Source organism: Hemiscyllium ocellatum, chromosome 30 (genome assembly GCF_020745735.1).
Source record: "Hemiscyllium ocellatum isolate sHemOce1 chromosome 30, sHemOce1.pat.X.cur, whole genome shotgun sequence".
Classification (NCBI taxonomy): domain Eukaryota; kingdom Metazoa; phylum Chordata; class Chondrichthyes; order Orectolobiformes; family Hemiscylliidae; genus Hemiscyllium; species Hemiscyllium ocellatum.
In genome coordinates, this window is record NC_083430.1 from 51,973,813 (window position 1) to 51,988,955 (window position 15,143).

Genomic DNA, 15,143 nt, shown 5'->3' on the forward strand with positions numbered 1-15,143 from the left:
AGTTCTTTCCAACTGCATAGAAGTTGTAAATGTTTATTGCCAGCTTCTGTGGTTGTTTTGTAAAACGTCAAAATGTCATTTTAGTAACGTACTCTTCAGCTTGAATGGAGTTGACAGGAGCCACATAATTACTGGGGACGTATCCCGTTCTCCCGGTTGTCAACGATCGAGCCTCCCACCAATCTCCTTCTCTGAAAAATAAATAAGGTAAATAGAGCGTAGTTAGTGTTGCTGGTTCTTTGTCAGAAGTAGAATCTTACTGTGCAGATGGTGGCTATTCAACCCATCTTGCCTATACTGACTCCTGCAAGAGCTACCCAGCTAGTCCCACTCTCCAGCCCTATCTTCGTCATCCTTTAAATATGTCATCTTCAGCTCTCTTTTGTAATCACCGATGGAATCTGCCTCCACCACTCTCCCAGGCAGCACATTCCAAATCCGAACAACTCTCTGAGTAAATTAGTTTCTCCGCATCTCATTCCAAACTCTTGTCAATAGATGGAGATCTTTTACAAACCCTCCCCTTGGCCACAGATTCCCAAAGCAGACACCCCCTCCCCAGGATTACAGATAACAAGCCACCCGTCTGTTCAGTCCAGGGTTCTGCTCACGTGGGAGTGCCCTATCCAATACTGTTAGACTGGATGATGGAACTAAACTGTTACCCAGTTAAAACAAGCTCAGTGATTGGCAGGATCACTCAGAGACTTCAGAAGGAACATGGAACTTGGCTCAGAACAGAAACCAAACTCTACCGGGCAGTGGATCTGGCATCACCTGGTTTTGGCTGTGGAATAAAATAACCAGAAGCACTGCCCGTTCTAAGGCCCAATGGCTGGACAATGTCCCCCGCGAAGTGTTACATCAGAGAGCATGCTCATTACACCTGAGTTAGGCAGAGTTAGTCATAGAGTCATACAGCATGGAAACAGGCCCTTTGGTCCAACCAGTCCATGCAAACCATGTTCCCAAACTAAACTATTCCCACTTGGTCCACATTCCTCCAAACCTTTCCTATTCGTGTACTTTTCCTAACGGCTTTTAAAAGTTGTAACTGTACCTGCATCCACCACTTTCTCTGGGAGTTCATTCCACACGTGAACCACTCACTATGTAAATAAATTGCCCCTCATATCATTTAAGTCTTTCTCCTCACATCTTAAAAATATGCCCCCTAGTTTTGAAATCCCCTGCCCTGGGGAAAAGACACCTGCCAGTCACCCTACCCACACCCTTCATGATTTTATAAACCTCTCAACCTGCTACACTCCAGGGGAAACATTCCTGGCCTATCCAGCCTCTCCTTATAACTCAAACCCTCCATTCCCAGCAACATCCTGATAAATCTATTCTGAACTGACAGTTCACATGAAGGTTCCTGGGTTACTGAGGAAAATCCTCTCCAGCCAGCTCTACACGGGGACCCCAGTACAGCAGGGTCCAGGAAATACTACACTCGGCTACTCAGCAGGGCAGAGATTGTGAGCCAGTGTTCACTTTGAAATGCTTCTCCCGTTACAAGTTTAAAAAGCATATTGGACATAAATGTTGAATAAAGTATTTGATGGAAGGATCAGAGGGAAATCTTTTTCACCCTGAGTGTGATGGGGTTCTGGGACTCATGGAGTGAGAGGGTCATTGAAGAATCAGAAATCTTGAGAACATTCTAATAAAGCACTTGGAAATGCACGTGCAGGGTGTGACTGTACAGCGATAGTGCAAGAGCTGGAAAAGAGTACAGACTGAATTTTAACCCTTACAGCATCGATTCGATGGGTTAAAATGGCCTCCTCCTTTGCCGAATGTTCGTATAATTCCTGAATCTGTAACCTTTATAAGATCACATACCCAGGGCACTGCAGAATGGACACCGTGTGGGTCTGGAGTCACATGTGGGCCATGAGTGAACCACATGGACTTTTCCTGACGATGATTTTTGAACAGTCTTAATTCCAGATTTTTATTGAATTCAAATTACATCATCTGCTGTGGCTGGATTAGAACATTACCCGGGTCTCTGGATTGGTAATCCACTGATAATATCACTAGGACATCACCTCCCCTCCTCATAGCAGCAGAGGACCAGTCACAATCAGTGGACTGATGTCAGCTGTGACATTGTTGTGTGTGTCTTTCTAGTTCAACGTCGTGAAGCTCCATCCTTTGGTTCCCTTCCTGTATTTCAGGAAACGTGTCTTTACTCGGGATCACTCTGGATCAGGCATGAAGAGTTGGGGTGTGGTGATGAAATCGTCAAATCTTCATCTGGCCAGCCCTGCATCATTGACCAGAGCCCTGCTCCCCCCGAAACTCCTCACCCACCCTCTGTATTTCTACTGAGGAAGGGTCACTGGAACCAAAATGTTAACTCTGCTTTCTCTCCACAGATGCTGCCAGACCTGCTGAGCTTTTCCAGCAATGGCTGTTTTTGTTTCTGATTCCCAGCATACGCAGTAATTTATCCTGTTTGTACTGACAGGTATCCTAATTTGAAGAAGCGGAAATTTGGTAGAGCAGATTATTGTACAGCGAGTGACAGTGTGGAGTCCAGGATTAAAGCTGATGTTCAGTAAGAATGTATTTCAAAAGGTTTCGAAAGCACTGTCCTATTCATGGGCAAGAAAAGACTTCTCCCACGTCTTAGTGGAAATATTTTCCAAGATTAACGATTTTTTATCTCTTTGCTCAGTGCGGAAGCTTCCTGTGAGATCAGTTCGCCACTCTCTGTACCACGCACGGCATTTCCAAAATAACTCATCGGCTGTGAAGCAGTCTGTCATGTCCTGAGGATATAAGAAGTGCAATGTAAAGGTGACTGCATTTCCCTTTCAGAAGAGATGGATCCGGCCGGATTTCTGTTTTCAACTATTACAGTAAACCTTTGATGAGTGACATTCCAAGGAAGCAACCTTCAAATATAGGGTAAGTCAATCTTCACACAAGCCCAGGAGGCTGAGTCTCCATGTAACCTGTTATCTCAAACACAGCCCAGGCCATCATGAGACCAGGATGAGGCTATTGAGTTGGACTATCAGCCATGTTTGTGATGAACGATGGAGCGGGCTCGAAGAGACGAATGGCCTCCTCCTGTTCCTATCTTCTATGTTTCTATGAAAGCCAACTTCCTGTCCATGTACTCCACCTACACCTCACAGTGCTGTGGAAAAGCTGCCTAAAGCTCTCACTCGGGTAATGACCTCCTCCAACCACTTCCATCAGGCAGGAGATACAGACGCCTGGACACATGTACCAGCTGGTTCAGGACCAGCTTCTTCCCCACTGTTATTAAACTGATGGATGGACCTTTCTAATTTCAAATCGAATGTTGATCTCACGCTGTGCACCTCCTATGCAGCTGTAACCCTGTATACCTCGGTCTGTCTAAATACCCTATCACCTGTATGTCCTTGTTTGCTATGATCTGCCCCTTGTGCTCGCAAAACATAGCTTTTCACTGTACTCAGGTACACATGTCCACAATAAATTAAATCAACACGAACAAACATAGTCAACATGATACCCCCATATTACAGATTCAGTCACTTTGTTGTCTCTGTTGGGGGATAGCAGACCTTCCCTTCCTCTTCCTCACTGGACAGGACGTTAGCCTTACTTTCTCCCTGAGCAACAACAGGGAAGTGGCACTGTGGCTCAGTGGTTAGCACTGCTGCCTCACAGCACCAGGGTCCCAGGTTTAATTCCAGCCTTGGGCGACTGTCTATGTGGAGTTTGCACATTCTCCCCGTGTCTGCGTGGGTTTGCTCCCGTTTCCTCCCACAGTCCAAAGATGTACAGGTCAGGTGAATTGGCCATGCTATATTACCTGTAGTGTTAGGTGCATTAGTCAGAGGGAAATGGGTCTGGGTGGGTTACTCTTCGGAGGATTGTGTTGGGGTGAAGGGCCTGTTCCTGCACTGTAGGGAATCTAATCTAATCAACAACACCTTTAGTTTCCTCACTGGATAGGACATTAGCCTCACATTCTCCCTGAGCAACAACACCTTTAACTTCCTCACAGCTTTCTCAACTCATAGGCTTTGTATCTTGCTTCGTTAAGGAATTATGAAGATACATGTCAGTTAGGAGCAGGAATACTCCACTTGGCTCCTTGCGTTGGCTCAGCCATCCAATCAGATCAAGGCTGATGGGCTTAATCTACATTCCTGCCCACTCTACATAGCTTTCCATTCCCTCATCAGTTATTTGACCAACTCTGCCTTAATCCCATTCAAACGCAGGGAGAGGTTGGGGAACTGCATCTGGATGGGATGCTCTTTGATTGGTCAAACAGTCTCTTTCTCCACTGTAGGGATTCTATTCTAACCCTCTGTGAGAATTAAAATGCTCCCTCATCTCTATTTTAAATGGACCACTCCATATTTTTAAATAGTGACCTTGGCTCCAGCTTCTCCCACAGCAGGAACTATTTTCTCCACACACCTGTAACTAATGGCAACGAGATCAGCCTGGTGGACCTCAGAGATTCTGAGTTCTCCGATTGGGGCTGTTAATCTGGTCCAATCAGGGAGCCCTGGCTGACAGATACAAACAAGAATGTCAGAGGTTCTGCTCACTCTGAGAGCTGGTTCTGAAGGAGTGGATCAGTGTCCAGTGCACTCTGTATGTAAATAAAGGGAGACTTGGTAACAGGATACCAGCCTTTAGGGAATTACTTCACACCCCAGCAAGACGCCAGGATCTTATACATTTCAATCAAGTTGCCTCCTACTGATCTGAATTCCAGTGGATCCATGCCCAGTTGGTCTGACGTTCCCACAGAAAACAAACCATTCCATTCCAGTGAATGGCTGACATGTGAGCATGTTTGGTTTGGTCAGAGTGAGTATATGACTCTTGGCAGAAGAAGCAGATTTGTTTGAGCCTCAGAAATCTTCCTTTTAGGAAGGAATTCAACATTATTTTGCTTGTCAGTTGCAAACAAAAATTTGGCTAACCGAGATAAATCAACGTGGAATTTTGGCTAATTGTGTGAATTATTAATCATTTTCCCTGGTTTTGTGTTTTCTAACCTTCAAATGGGAATAGATGATAACCTTCACACAAGTCCACTTAGAGTCATCCAGCACGGAAACAGACTCATCTATGCCAATCAGATTTCCTAAATTAATCCAGACCCATTTGGCCCATATCCCGCTAAACTCTTCCTATTCATATAAACATCCAGATGCCTTTTAAATGTTGTAATTGTACCAGCCTCCACCACTTCCTCTGGCAGCTCATTCCATACACGTAGCACTCTCTACGTGAAAAAGTTGCTCTTAGGTCCCTTTTAAATCTTTCTCCCATCACCTTAAACCCATGCCCTCTAGTTTTGGACTCCCTTGCCCTGGGGAAAAGACCTTGCCTATTCACCCTATCCATGCCCCTCTTTGTGTTATCTGAGTTTGACTCGTCAAGAGTTCACCGACCATAAAATCGCGTCTTTTCAAGCAAACTCTGTTTGGGAGGTTTTGAATGTTGTGAGGTTCTGCTGGTTAGCCCACTTAGTCAAGGTCGATGGTTCAACTCTCAACTTCCAGGCTGATTGGGACAGTGCTGCCATCTGCTGCCCACTCTGGGAATTATCTCAGTGGTTATATAAGGGGCACTAAGTAACAAACTAATTACAAATAACACTCAATAATAATTCCTTGGAGGTGGTTAACTGTTTCGAGCTGGTAATTTTAAAAAAATCATTCAGGGGATGAATCTATTGTGGGCTGTTCCAGCATTTATTGCCTGCCCACAGAACATAGGAACAGGAGTAGTCCATTCAGCCCCTTGAATCTGTTCCACCATTCAATTAGATCAAGGTTTAGCTATGACGTTATCTATATCCCTGCCTTTGGTTCATTTTGTTTCATACTTTTGTTTGACAAAAATGTATCTATTTCAGAATTAAAAATAAAAATTGATCTAACATTCACTGCCGTTTCTGGAAGAGAGTTTCAAACCTCTCCCATCTTGTGTGTGTCGAAGTGCTCCCTAACATCTCCTGAACAGTCTGGCCCTGATTCTCAGATTTTGCCCTAGGTCTGGAATCCCCAGCCAGTGGAAACAGTTCACCTTTATCTCCCCTGCCTTGTCCTGTGTGAAGAAGGTGTTGGTGAGCTGCCTCCTTGAACTTCTTGGTATGGTGGCACAGTGGTTAGCACTGCTGCCTCACAGCACAGGGGCCTGGGTTCGATTCCAGCCTCAGACGACTATCTGTGTGGGGTTTTCACATTCTCCCCGTGTCTGCGTAGGTTTCCTCTGGGTGCTCCGGTTTCCTCACACAATCTTAAGATGTGCAGGTCAGGTGAAATGGCCATGCTAAATTGCCCATAGTGTTAGGTGCATTAGTCAGAGGAAAATGTAGGGAAATAGGTCTGGGTGGGTTACTCTTCAGAGGGTCAGAGTGGACTTGTTGGGCCGAAGGGCCTGTTTCCACACTGTGGGGAATCTAATCTAATCATTTAATCTAATGCGGTCCGTGTGCCTGTAGGTTGCTAGGCAGGGAATTCCTGGATTTTGACCCAGCAATGTTGATATGGCGATATATTTCCATGTCAAGATGGTGAGTGACTTGGAGAGGAATGCAGGAGGTGGTGTTCCCATGTAACTGCTGCCCTTGTCCTTTGAGATGTTAGATGGCAGTTGGTCTTAGATCCATAATTCCAGGAGGGAGGGCGTAAACATGGCAAAGTGACAGAATTAAACAGTGAGGAACATGACAAATCTGCTACCCAATAGAAAGTCAGACAGTAATTGAGGGGAGTTCTGGGCACAGACAGTGCAGGGTGAATATACCAGATTGGCAGCTTGACTCTGAGGTTTAGATTAAAAGATAAACTTCACAAACTTGTGTTACACTGACTGGGATTAAGGAAAGTTAAGGTGTGATTTCACCAACATGAGTTAATCAGGAAGATTTCCACAGGTGAGCAGTTTAGCACTATGGGCACAGAAATACATTGAAAATAACTCCTGTGATTCCAGAGTTTAGGAAATAAAGCTGGGCAGGTGGGTGAGCTGGCAGTCAGTAACCATTTTGGAGATAGTGATCATAACACTGACATTGAGCATTGGGTTGGAAAGGACCAGGATAGAGCAGGAATGACAGTTCTAAACTCATGAAAGGTGATCTTCACATTGCTGAGAGATGACCAAGTAAAAGTGAATAGGCCACAGCTACTTGAAGTAAAGTCAGGCCAGTGTAAGACTTCGAAAAGTGAGACTCGAGGGGTACAGTGTAGACATGTCCCCACAATGAGCGAGAGTCGCACTAACAAATCCAGAGTACCCTGGGTGATATAACAGAAAAATACAGCTCATGACAATCTGAAAGTAAGTGATACTTTAGGAAGCTTAGAGGAGGACAGAAGGTACAGAGTGAAACGAAAAAGGAAATGACAACAAAGAGAGGAATTTCAGAATAAAGGGTCACTTTCTTCTGACAGAGATGTGGTGATTGTCTCTAATGTTCAAAAACAAAAATTTCAGGAGTGAGGTTGAGGACAAAGTAGAAACAAAAAGTGCTGGAGAAACACTGCAGATCCGGCAGCATCTTTAGACAGAGAAACAGAATTAATGTTTCAAGTCCAGAATGAAACTATATGCCTTTATTACAAAACTAGCAGCAACTTGGAACAATATGCAATACTTAGCATGTTCCTCTTCTCCTGTCACAAGATTCTGATTGACTTTCATATCAATAATTTGCACTGCTCACATATCCCAGCAAACTCTGTGCTGTCAGCTGGCTGTATTCCATCAGTGAAAGAAATCGAGTGAAGCCACAAGGGGGCAGCAAAAGACCATGTTTCATTTGCTATATTATGCAGTGCTGAAGATTTCAATAATTAGTGAACTAAAAGCTATCATCATTATTTAGAATGTGGATTCTATGTGAAAACCAGAAGAGAAGATTACTTCAAAGAATTTGGAGGCTGAAGCAGCCTAGCACATGTGGTTGCTACTCCCTCCCCCTGTCTGCCTGTTCCTGGGCTGCTCTCAAGGTGTCAGAATCCACATGCAGACCTTGTGAAAAACAATATCATTGTGAATCTTGTTTTTGTGTTTGAGCTGCTGAAATTGTCTGGAATTGAGATTCAATTAACCATGAAACTCCACTTTAATCAGTTACAGTAAAATGCACAGGGCTGCCATTCCAAACTCTACTGAAAACGAGAGAAAAAGCAACAATATTGGAATCCGGCAGAATGTCTTTGTTTTAAAAAAAATCGCAAAACATAACACTACAGATTCAGACCTTCCTCCTGCTCTCTCCTCAAACCCAAACCCAAACACAAGATGTGGAATCAAATCTCGGATCGTGCAGCTGCCAATCGCCTGGCCTGCGTTAATGCCAAAAACACCAGCTAATCCTATCGATAAGGGTCTGCTTTTAATTCATTCACAGGCTGTGGACTGGCTCAGTAATTAGTGCCCAACCCTAATTAAGAGTCAACCACGTTACTGTGGATCTGAAGACACATATAGAATCCCTGCACTGGGGAAGCAGTTCATTCAGCCCATTAAAGAGCATCCCACCCAGACCACACAATCCCTGTAACCCTGCAAATCCCCAGACACTACAGGCAATTTCCAATGGCCAGGCCACCCTAACCTGCACATCCTTGCACTGTGGGAGAAAACTAGAGCACCCAGAGGAAACCCCCCCATACACACAATGTGCAAACTCCACACAGACAGTCGCCTAAGGCTGGAATCGAACCCAGGTCCTCAGCAGTGTGAGGCAGCATGCTAACCACCATATCACTTCCAAATTGACCCAAACTAGACAAGAACAACACATTTCTTACCCTAAAGAACATCAGGTAATCAAATATGTTTTTCCCCTGACAAACAAGAATGGTTTCACAGTCATCATTAGACTTTGAATTCCAGATTTATTATTGAACACAAATTGCACCAACTGTCATGCAGGGATTAAACGACCCAGTGCTGCTGTCTCTGGGTGAATGGTGTGTCAGCAGGTAACAGCCTCATTGACAAACCCCTCTCCGCCAGTAACAGAAAATGGTGTTACCGTCAGACCATTGGCTTGTGCCTTGCCAGTATGAACAATGCACAGGCCTGAGTTGTTTGCTCTGGTTTCCAGTCACCCTCAGCAACTCACTGTGTCTCTGATTGTACTTACGAGCTGTTGATAATGTGGAATTTTTCCCCTTTCTTGAAGGTGAGGTCATCCTCAGTCCTGGCATCATAATCGTACAGTGCAATAAACAGGGTCACGCCACCTGTCATAACCCAAACACAAAATATAATGAAGAGACACAAAATGGCAGAGGACAAACAATTGCTCAAGTTTTCATTACACATTCCCCCCTTCCACATTCTCTCTCATGTCTCACATGCACAAAGTACTTCCTTCATCAATGAATTGACATTCAACAATGGGGAGCTCTTTCCCAGAGTCAATCATTAGTGGCTGCTGGGAGATCTTGATCACAACAACATAGGAGTAGGAGTTGGCCATTCAGCCCATCGAGCTAGCTCTGCCACTCTAGATCATGGCTGGTGATCCCCTCAGTGCCATGTTGCTATACCACCCTCATGTTGTCCCGAAACCTACAGACCTCTGAGGGAGAGAGTTCACCATTGTGAGTGAATAAATTCCTCCTCATCTTCCTCGTGAAATGTCTGCCCTTTACCCTGAGACTGTCCCTCACTCTAGACCCCAGTGTTAGGGAGAATCTTCCTTTCTAAACCACCCTGTCACACTCTGCAAGAAGATTGGAAATTTCAATGGGATCATCCTTCATTCTTTTAAACTGGAATGAATACACACCCTTGATCCATCCCCAAGACAATCTCAGTAAACCAATCCCACTGAGTATGGTGACTCTCTGTGGGATTAAATTCTCACAAATCCCTTCACTAAATAGACTTGATTTTCTTGTTGTTCACTCAGGTTTTAGACCATAAGACATAGGAGTGGAAGTAAGGCCATTCGGCCCATCGAGTCCACTCCGCCATTCAATCATGGCTGATGGACATTTCAAGTAAAAAATGAGGTCTGCAGATGCTGGAGATCACAGCTGCAAATGTGTTGCTGGTCAAAGCACAGCAGGTCAGGCAGCATCTCAGGGATGCTGCCTGACCTGCTGTGCTTTGACCAGCAACACATTTGCAGCTGATGGACATTTCAACTCCACTTACCCGCATTCTCCCCGTAGCCCTTAATTCCACGAGATAACAAGAATCTATCAATCTCTGCCTTGAAGACATTTAGTGTCCCGGCCTCCACTGCACTCTGCGGCAATGAATTCCACAGGCCCACCACTCTCTGGCTGAAGAAATGTCTCCGCATTTCTGTTCTGAATTGACCCCCTCTAATTTTAAGGCTGTGTCCACGGGTCCTAGTCTCCTCGCCTAACAAAAACAATTTCCTAGCATCCACCCTTTCCAAGCCATGTATTATCTTGTACGTCTCTATTAAGTCTCCCCTTAATCTTCTAAACTCCAATGAATACAATCCCAGGATCCTCAGCCGTTCCTCATATGTTAGACCAACCATTCCAGGGATCATCCGTGTGAATCTCTGCTGGACACGTTCCAGTGCCAGTATGTCCTTCCTGAGGTGATCGCCTCCTGCACTGAGGTCTCTGTGTTCCCCGAATTCCATCACCTCGTGACTATCTCCCAATTCCATCGTTAACTGCTATGCCATTAGTCACCTGAGTCCTGAGCTCCGGACTTGCTTCCCTAAACCTCATTACCTCTTTTCCTTCTGATTAGTTGCTCATTATGGCCAAGTACTTGGTATTCAGAACATCACTTTGAAGCACATTGGATTGTTTACCAAATGAACAACATCCTACAGATACGTTAATGTTGGCATCACCAGATAGTGCTCAGCTCTCTGTGGTGGGGGGTGGGGAGGGGAGTTCTCCACGTGAACAGTGGGTGGATGTTGAATCAGGTGCATCACTAACAGGAGTTAGGCAAACAACTCAGACATATTGAAAATCCTTCGATGATTCACAAGATATAGATCAGACTTAGATTCTCACCAACAGAATTTGAGGAAATCTAAAGCTGAAGATATAATAGGAGTAGACAGGTTACAGAGAAAAGACAGAGAGAGAGACAGAGAGACACACACACGGAGAGAGAGAGAAAGGGAGAGAAAGAGACAGAGAGGAAGAGAGACACAGAGAGAGAGAGAGAGACACTCATACACAGAGAGGGACAGATATACAGAGAGACAGACAGAGAGTGACACAACTCCACCAATCTTTGCATCATCTGCAAATTTACTCACCTGTCCATTTACATTTCGTTCCAAGTCATTTATATATATCACAAACACTGAGGTCCCAGTATGAATCTCTGTGGAACACCACTAGTCATTGACCTTCAGCCTGAAATACACCCTTTCACCACCACCCTCTGCCTTATATGGGCTAGCCAATTCTGAATCCGTGTGACCAAGTCATCATGGATCTTCTGCATGAGCCTACTATAAGGGACCTTGTCGAAAGTCTTACTAAACTTCATGGAGACAACATCTACTGCGCTACCCTCATCAATTAGCTACATCACGTCCTCAAAAAATCCAATCAAGTTAGTAAGACATGACCTGTCCTGCACAAGACCATGCTGACTGTCCCTAATTAGGTCATGCTTTTCCAAATATGCGTAAATCCTATCCCTAAGCATTCTCTCCAATAGCTTTCCAAACACTGATGTGACTCTCACCAGCCTATCGTTTCCTGGATTATCCCTATTTCCCGTCTTGAACAGAAGAACAACACAAGCTCCTTGCCAGTCCTCTGGGACCTCTCCGGGGCTAACGAGGATACAGTGATCTTGGTCAAGGCCTCTGCAATCTCCTCTCTTGCCTCTCTCTCTCATAACCTGGGGTAGATACCATCAGGGCCTGGGGCCTTATCCAACTTAATGCTCTTCAAGAGATCCAACGCCACTTCTTTCTTGATCTCAAAATGCCCGAGCGTATTAGCATGCTCCACACAAATCTCATTGTCCTCTACATCCTTCCTCTGGATGAATACTGTTACTAAGTACTCATTTAGGATCTCACCCACACCCTCTGTCTCCGAGTACAAGTTGCCTCCTTTATCCTGTCTGAGATATTCGCTTGTCGTTTTGTTTAAATCTGGGTTGGTTGGGAAAACTTGGGGATTTTTGTCATCACCATCATGAAGTCTGATGGATATGACAGCGGCAGCAACAGTTTATCAGCTTGGTTCCTGGAAAGGCAGAACTGACATAGGAAAGGCAAGTGATACTGTCAAGGGGGGTGTCGAAGAATAACAGGAGGTCGAATTGAGGTAAATAAGATGCTAAAGGGCATTGCCAAAGTAGACATAGAGAGGATGCTTTCTTCATGTGGGACAATCTAGAATGAGAGGCTGTAGCTTTAGACTCGGGGTAACATTTAAATGAGAGATGAGGAGGAATCATTTCACTCAAAGAGTCATGAATGTGTGGAGTTCACTCCCTCAGAGTGTGGTGGATGCTGGGACGGTGAATACATTTTAGGAGGAGCCATGCAGATTTTTAATGAGTAATGGGTTGAAGAGTTTTGGAGAGTGGGCAGGACAGTGGAGTTGAGGCCAGGATGAAACACAATAAGCTTCTTCATCCAGGGATCGGGGGCCTGTGCAGTTCTCTGTCACAGAAAGCAGTCTAGGTCGAAACTTTGAGTGTTTTAAGAAGGGGTTGGTTATAATTCTGAGGAGAACTAAAGGTCAAGGGATCAAAGAGTTTGGGGAGAAAGCAGGAACACGGGGTGGAGTTAGACGATCAACCATGATCCATATTGAATGGCAAGAGAAAGTGAGGACTGCAGATGCTGGAGATCAGAGTCGAGAGTGTGGTGCTGGAAAAGCACAGCAGGTCAGGCTGCACGGTGGCACAATGGTTAGCACTGCTGCCTCACAGCGCCTGTAGACCCGGGTTCAATTCCCGACTCAGGCAACTGACTGTGTGGAGTTTGCACGTTCTCCCCGTGTCTGCGTGGGTTTCCTCCGGGTGCTCCGGTTTCCTCCCACAGTCACAAAGATGTGCGGGTCAGGTGAATTGGCCAAGCTAAATTGCCCGTAGTGTTAGGTAAGGGGTAAATGTAGGGGTATGGGTGGGTTACGCTTCGGCGGGTCGGTGTGGACTTGTTGGGCCGAAGGGCCTGTTTCCACACTGTAAGTCTAATCTAATCTAATCTAATGACACTTGATATGCTATCTGAGGAGCAGGAGAATCGACGTTTCAGGCATAAGGTGAAGGGCTGATACCTGAAGCATCAATTCTCCTACTGCTTGGATGGTGCCTGACCTGCTGTGCTTTTCCAGCACCACCCTCTCGGCTCATATTAAATGGCAGATGATCAGCCATAATCCATAATAAATGGCAGATGCAGGTTGAAGGTCAGAACGAGCTGCTGCAATGTCTCTCCAGTTGCTCGGGGGCTGACGGAGTTGCTGAGTGATCCTCAGAGACCTGTCGTTTTCACCGTCTGGTTTTGGATTGACGGTGGGACAGGTCAGCAGCCACCCACACAATAACAATCTTGGTGCTTGTGCCCAGACTCTCTGAGTACAGGCAGAACAGCAGACAAACCTAAACTGATTGGGAAAATGTCACAGGAAGTGAGGTTCACAAGCACTAATTGTGTCCTTGCAGCAAGATATTGCGAGTACGGGGAAGTGTCTCTGAAAAAATTCACACCCAAAATGTACAAGTTGGTTCTTCCTGTTTGACTGCAGCTTTTCACACATTCGTACTACTCTGATCTTTGGCTAAAGAATGATTAATAAAGTTTCAGAAAATCGAGATTTGGCAAATGCGCTTTGGTTTGTGAGAGGTTTCTGGGTGAATGTCATGATGTTGTCACAATGCACCATTTTTAAAAACCAAATGGGTGGTTTTATTGTTATTTTGTTTTGGTAACTTCCCTTTACTTCAAGATATCCTCACATTCTGGAATACTCTGTACAACACTGGTCACTGTCCTGACAGAGGGATGTTAATGCATTGCTCAGAGAAGGTTTATTGGACTGAGTGGGAAGGCTGGACAGGAAAGGGCTGCACCCTCAGGGGTTTAGAACAGTCAGAGTTGACAACTTTTTAAAGCTCATTTGTGGGACATGGTGTCACTGGTGGGCCCAGCATTTATTGCCCGTCCCTAGTTGAGAAGGTGGTGGTGAGCTGACTTTTCAAACTGCTGTAAGCTTTATGCTGTCGGTTAGACCCACAATGACCTTAGAAGGGGAATCCCGGGATTCTGACCCAGCGACAGTGAAGGAATGGCAATGTATTTCCAAGTCAGAATGGGGAGGATGGTGATTGCCTTGGAGGGGAACTCACAGGGGGTGCTGTTCCCATGGTAACAAAGACGATCCTGAGGGGGCTGGACTGAGTGAGAGTGGGCAGAACGTTTCCTCGTGTGGGAGAGTCTAGAACCAGAGTCATGGTTTAAAAATAACTGAGAGCCCATTTCAAATCGAAAGGAGGAAACATTCCCTCTCTCAGAGGGTTGCAATTTCCTTCTCAAATCTTTCAGAATTTTTAAGTCAGAGATAGGTAGATTCTTGATTACCAAGAAAACAAAAGTTTATTGGGAGATGCAGGAATGTAGAGGTGAGCTTAAGGTCAGCCAAAATCTTATTGAATTGCAGGCTTAAAGGACTGGGTGGCCGACTGTAACTCTTTGTTTTTTGTAATTTAGATTCACTAGGCAACACAGCAACTCCACTCAGCTTGCTATTTATGATGTTAAATACTCTCCATCATCTGAATCTGTCAGTCATAGAATCATACAGCACGGAAACAGACAACTTCTCTGTGCTGACCAGATATCTTAAATTGACTTCGTCCCATTTGCCAGCACCCGGCCCATATCCCTCCAAACCCTTCCTATTCATATACCCATCCAGATGCTTTTTAAATGTTGCAATTGTACCAGCCTCCAACACATCCTCTGGCAGCTCATTCCATACACACACCACCCTCTGTGTGAAAAAGTTGCCCCTCAGATCTCTTTTAAATGTTTCCCCTCTCACCCTAAACCTATGCCCCTCTAGTTCACCCCAGAGAAAAGACTTGGACTATTTATCCTATCCATGGCCCTCATGATTTTATCAACTTCTATAAGGTCACCTCTCAGCCTCCGACGCTTC

General features: G+C 45.1%; 1 protein-coding gene across 11 annotated transcripts in view; it reads right to left on the reverse strand.

The window, feature by feature from the left end:
* Positions 1-15,143, reverse strand: part of yrk (Yes-related kinase) — a 302,153-nt gene that overhangs the window by 44,019 nt on the left and 242,991 nt on the right. For all 11 annotated transcript variants that reach the window (XM_060847433.1, XM_060847429.1, XM_060847432.1 and 8 more), the window contains 2 exons: positions 9,143-9,242; positions 93-191 (listed from right to left, as the gene is read on the reverse strand). In XM_060847433.1, coding sequence (XP_060703416.1) covers positions 93-191; positions 9,143-9,242 — 199 coding nt within the window. The remainder of the gene's footprint in view (positions 1-92; positions 192-9,142; positions 9,243-15,143) is intronic.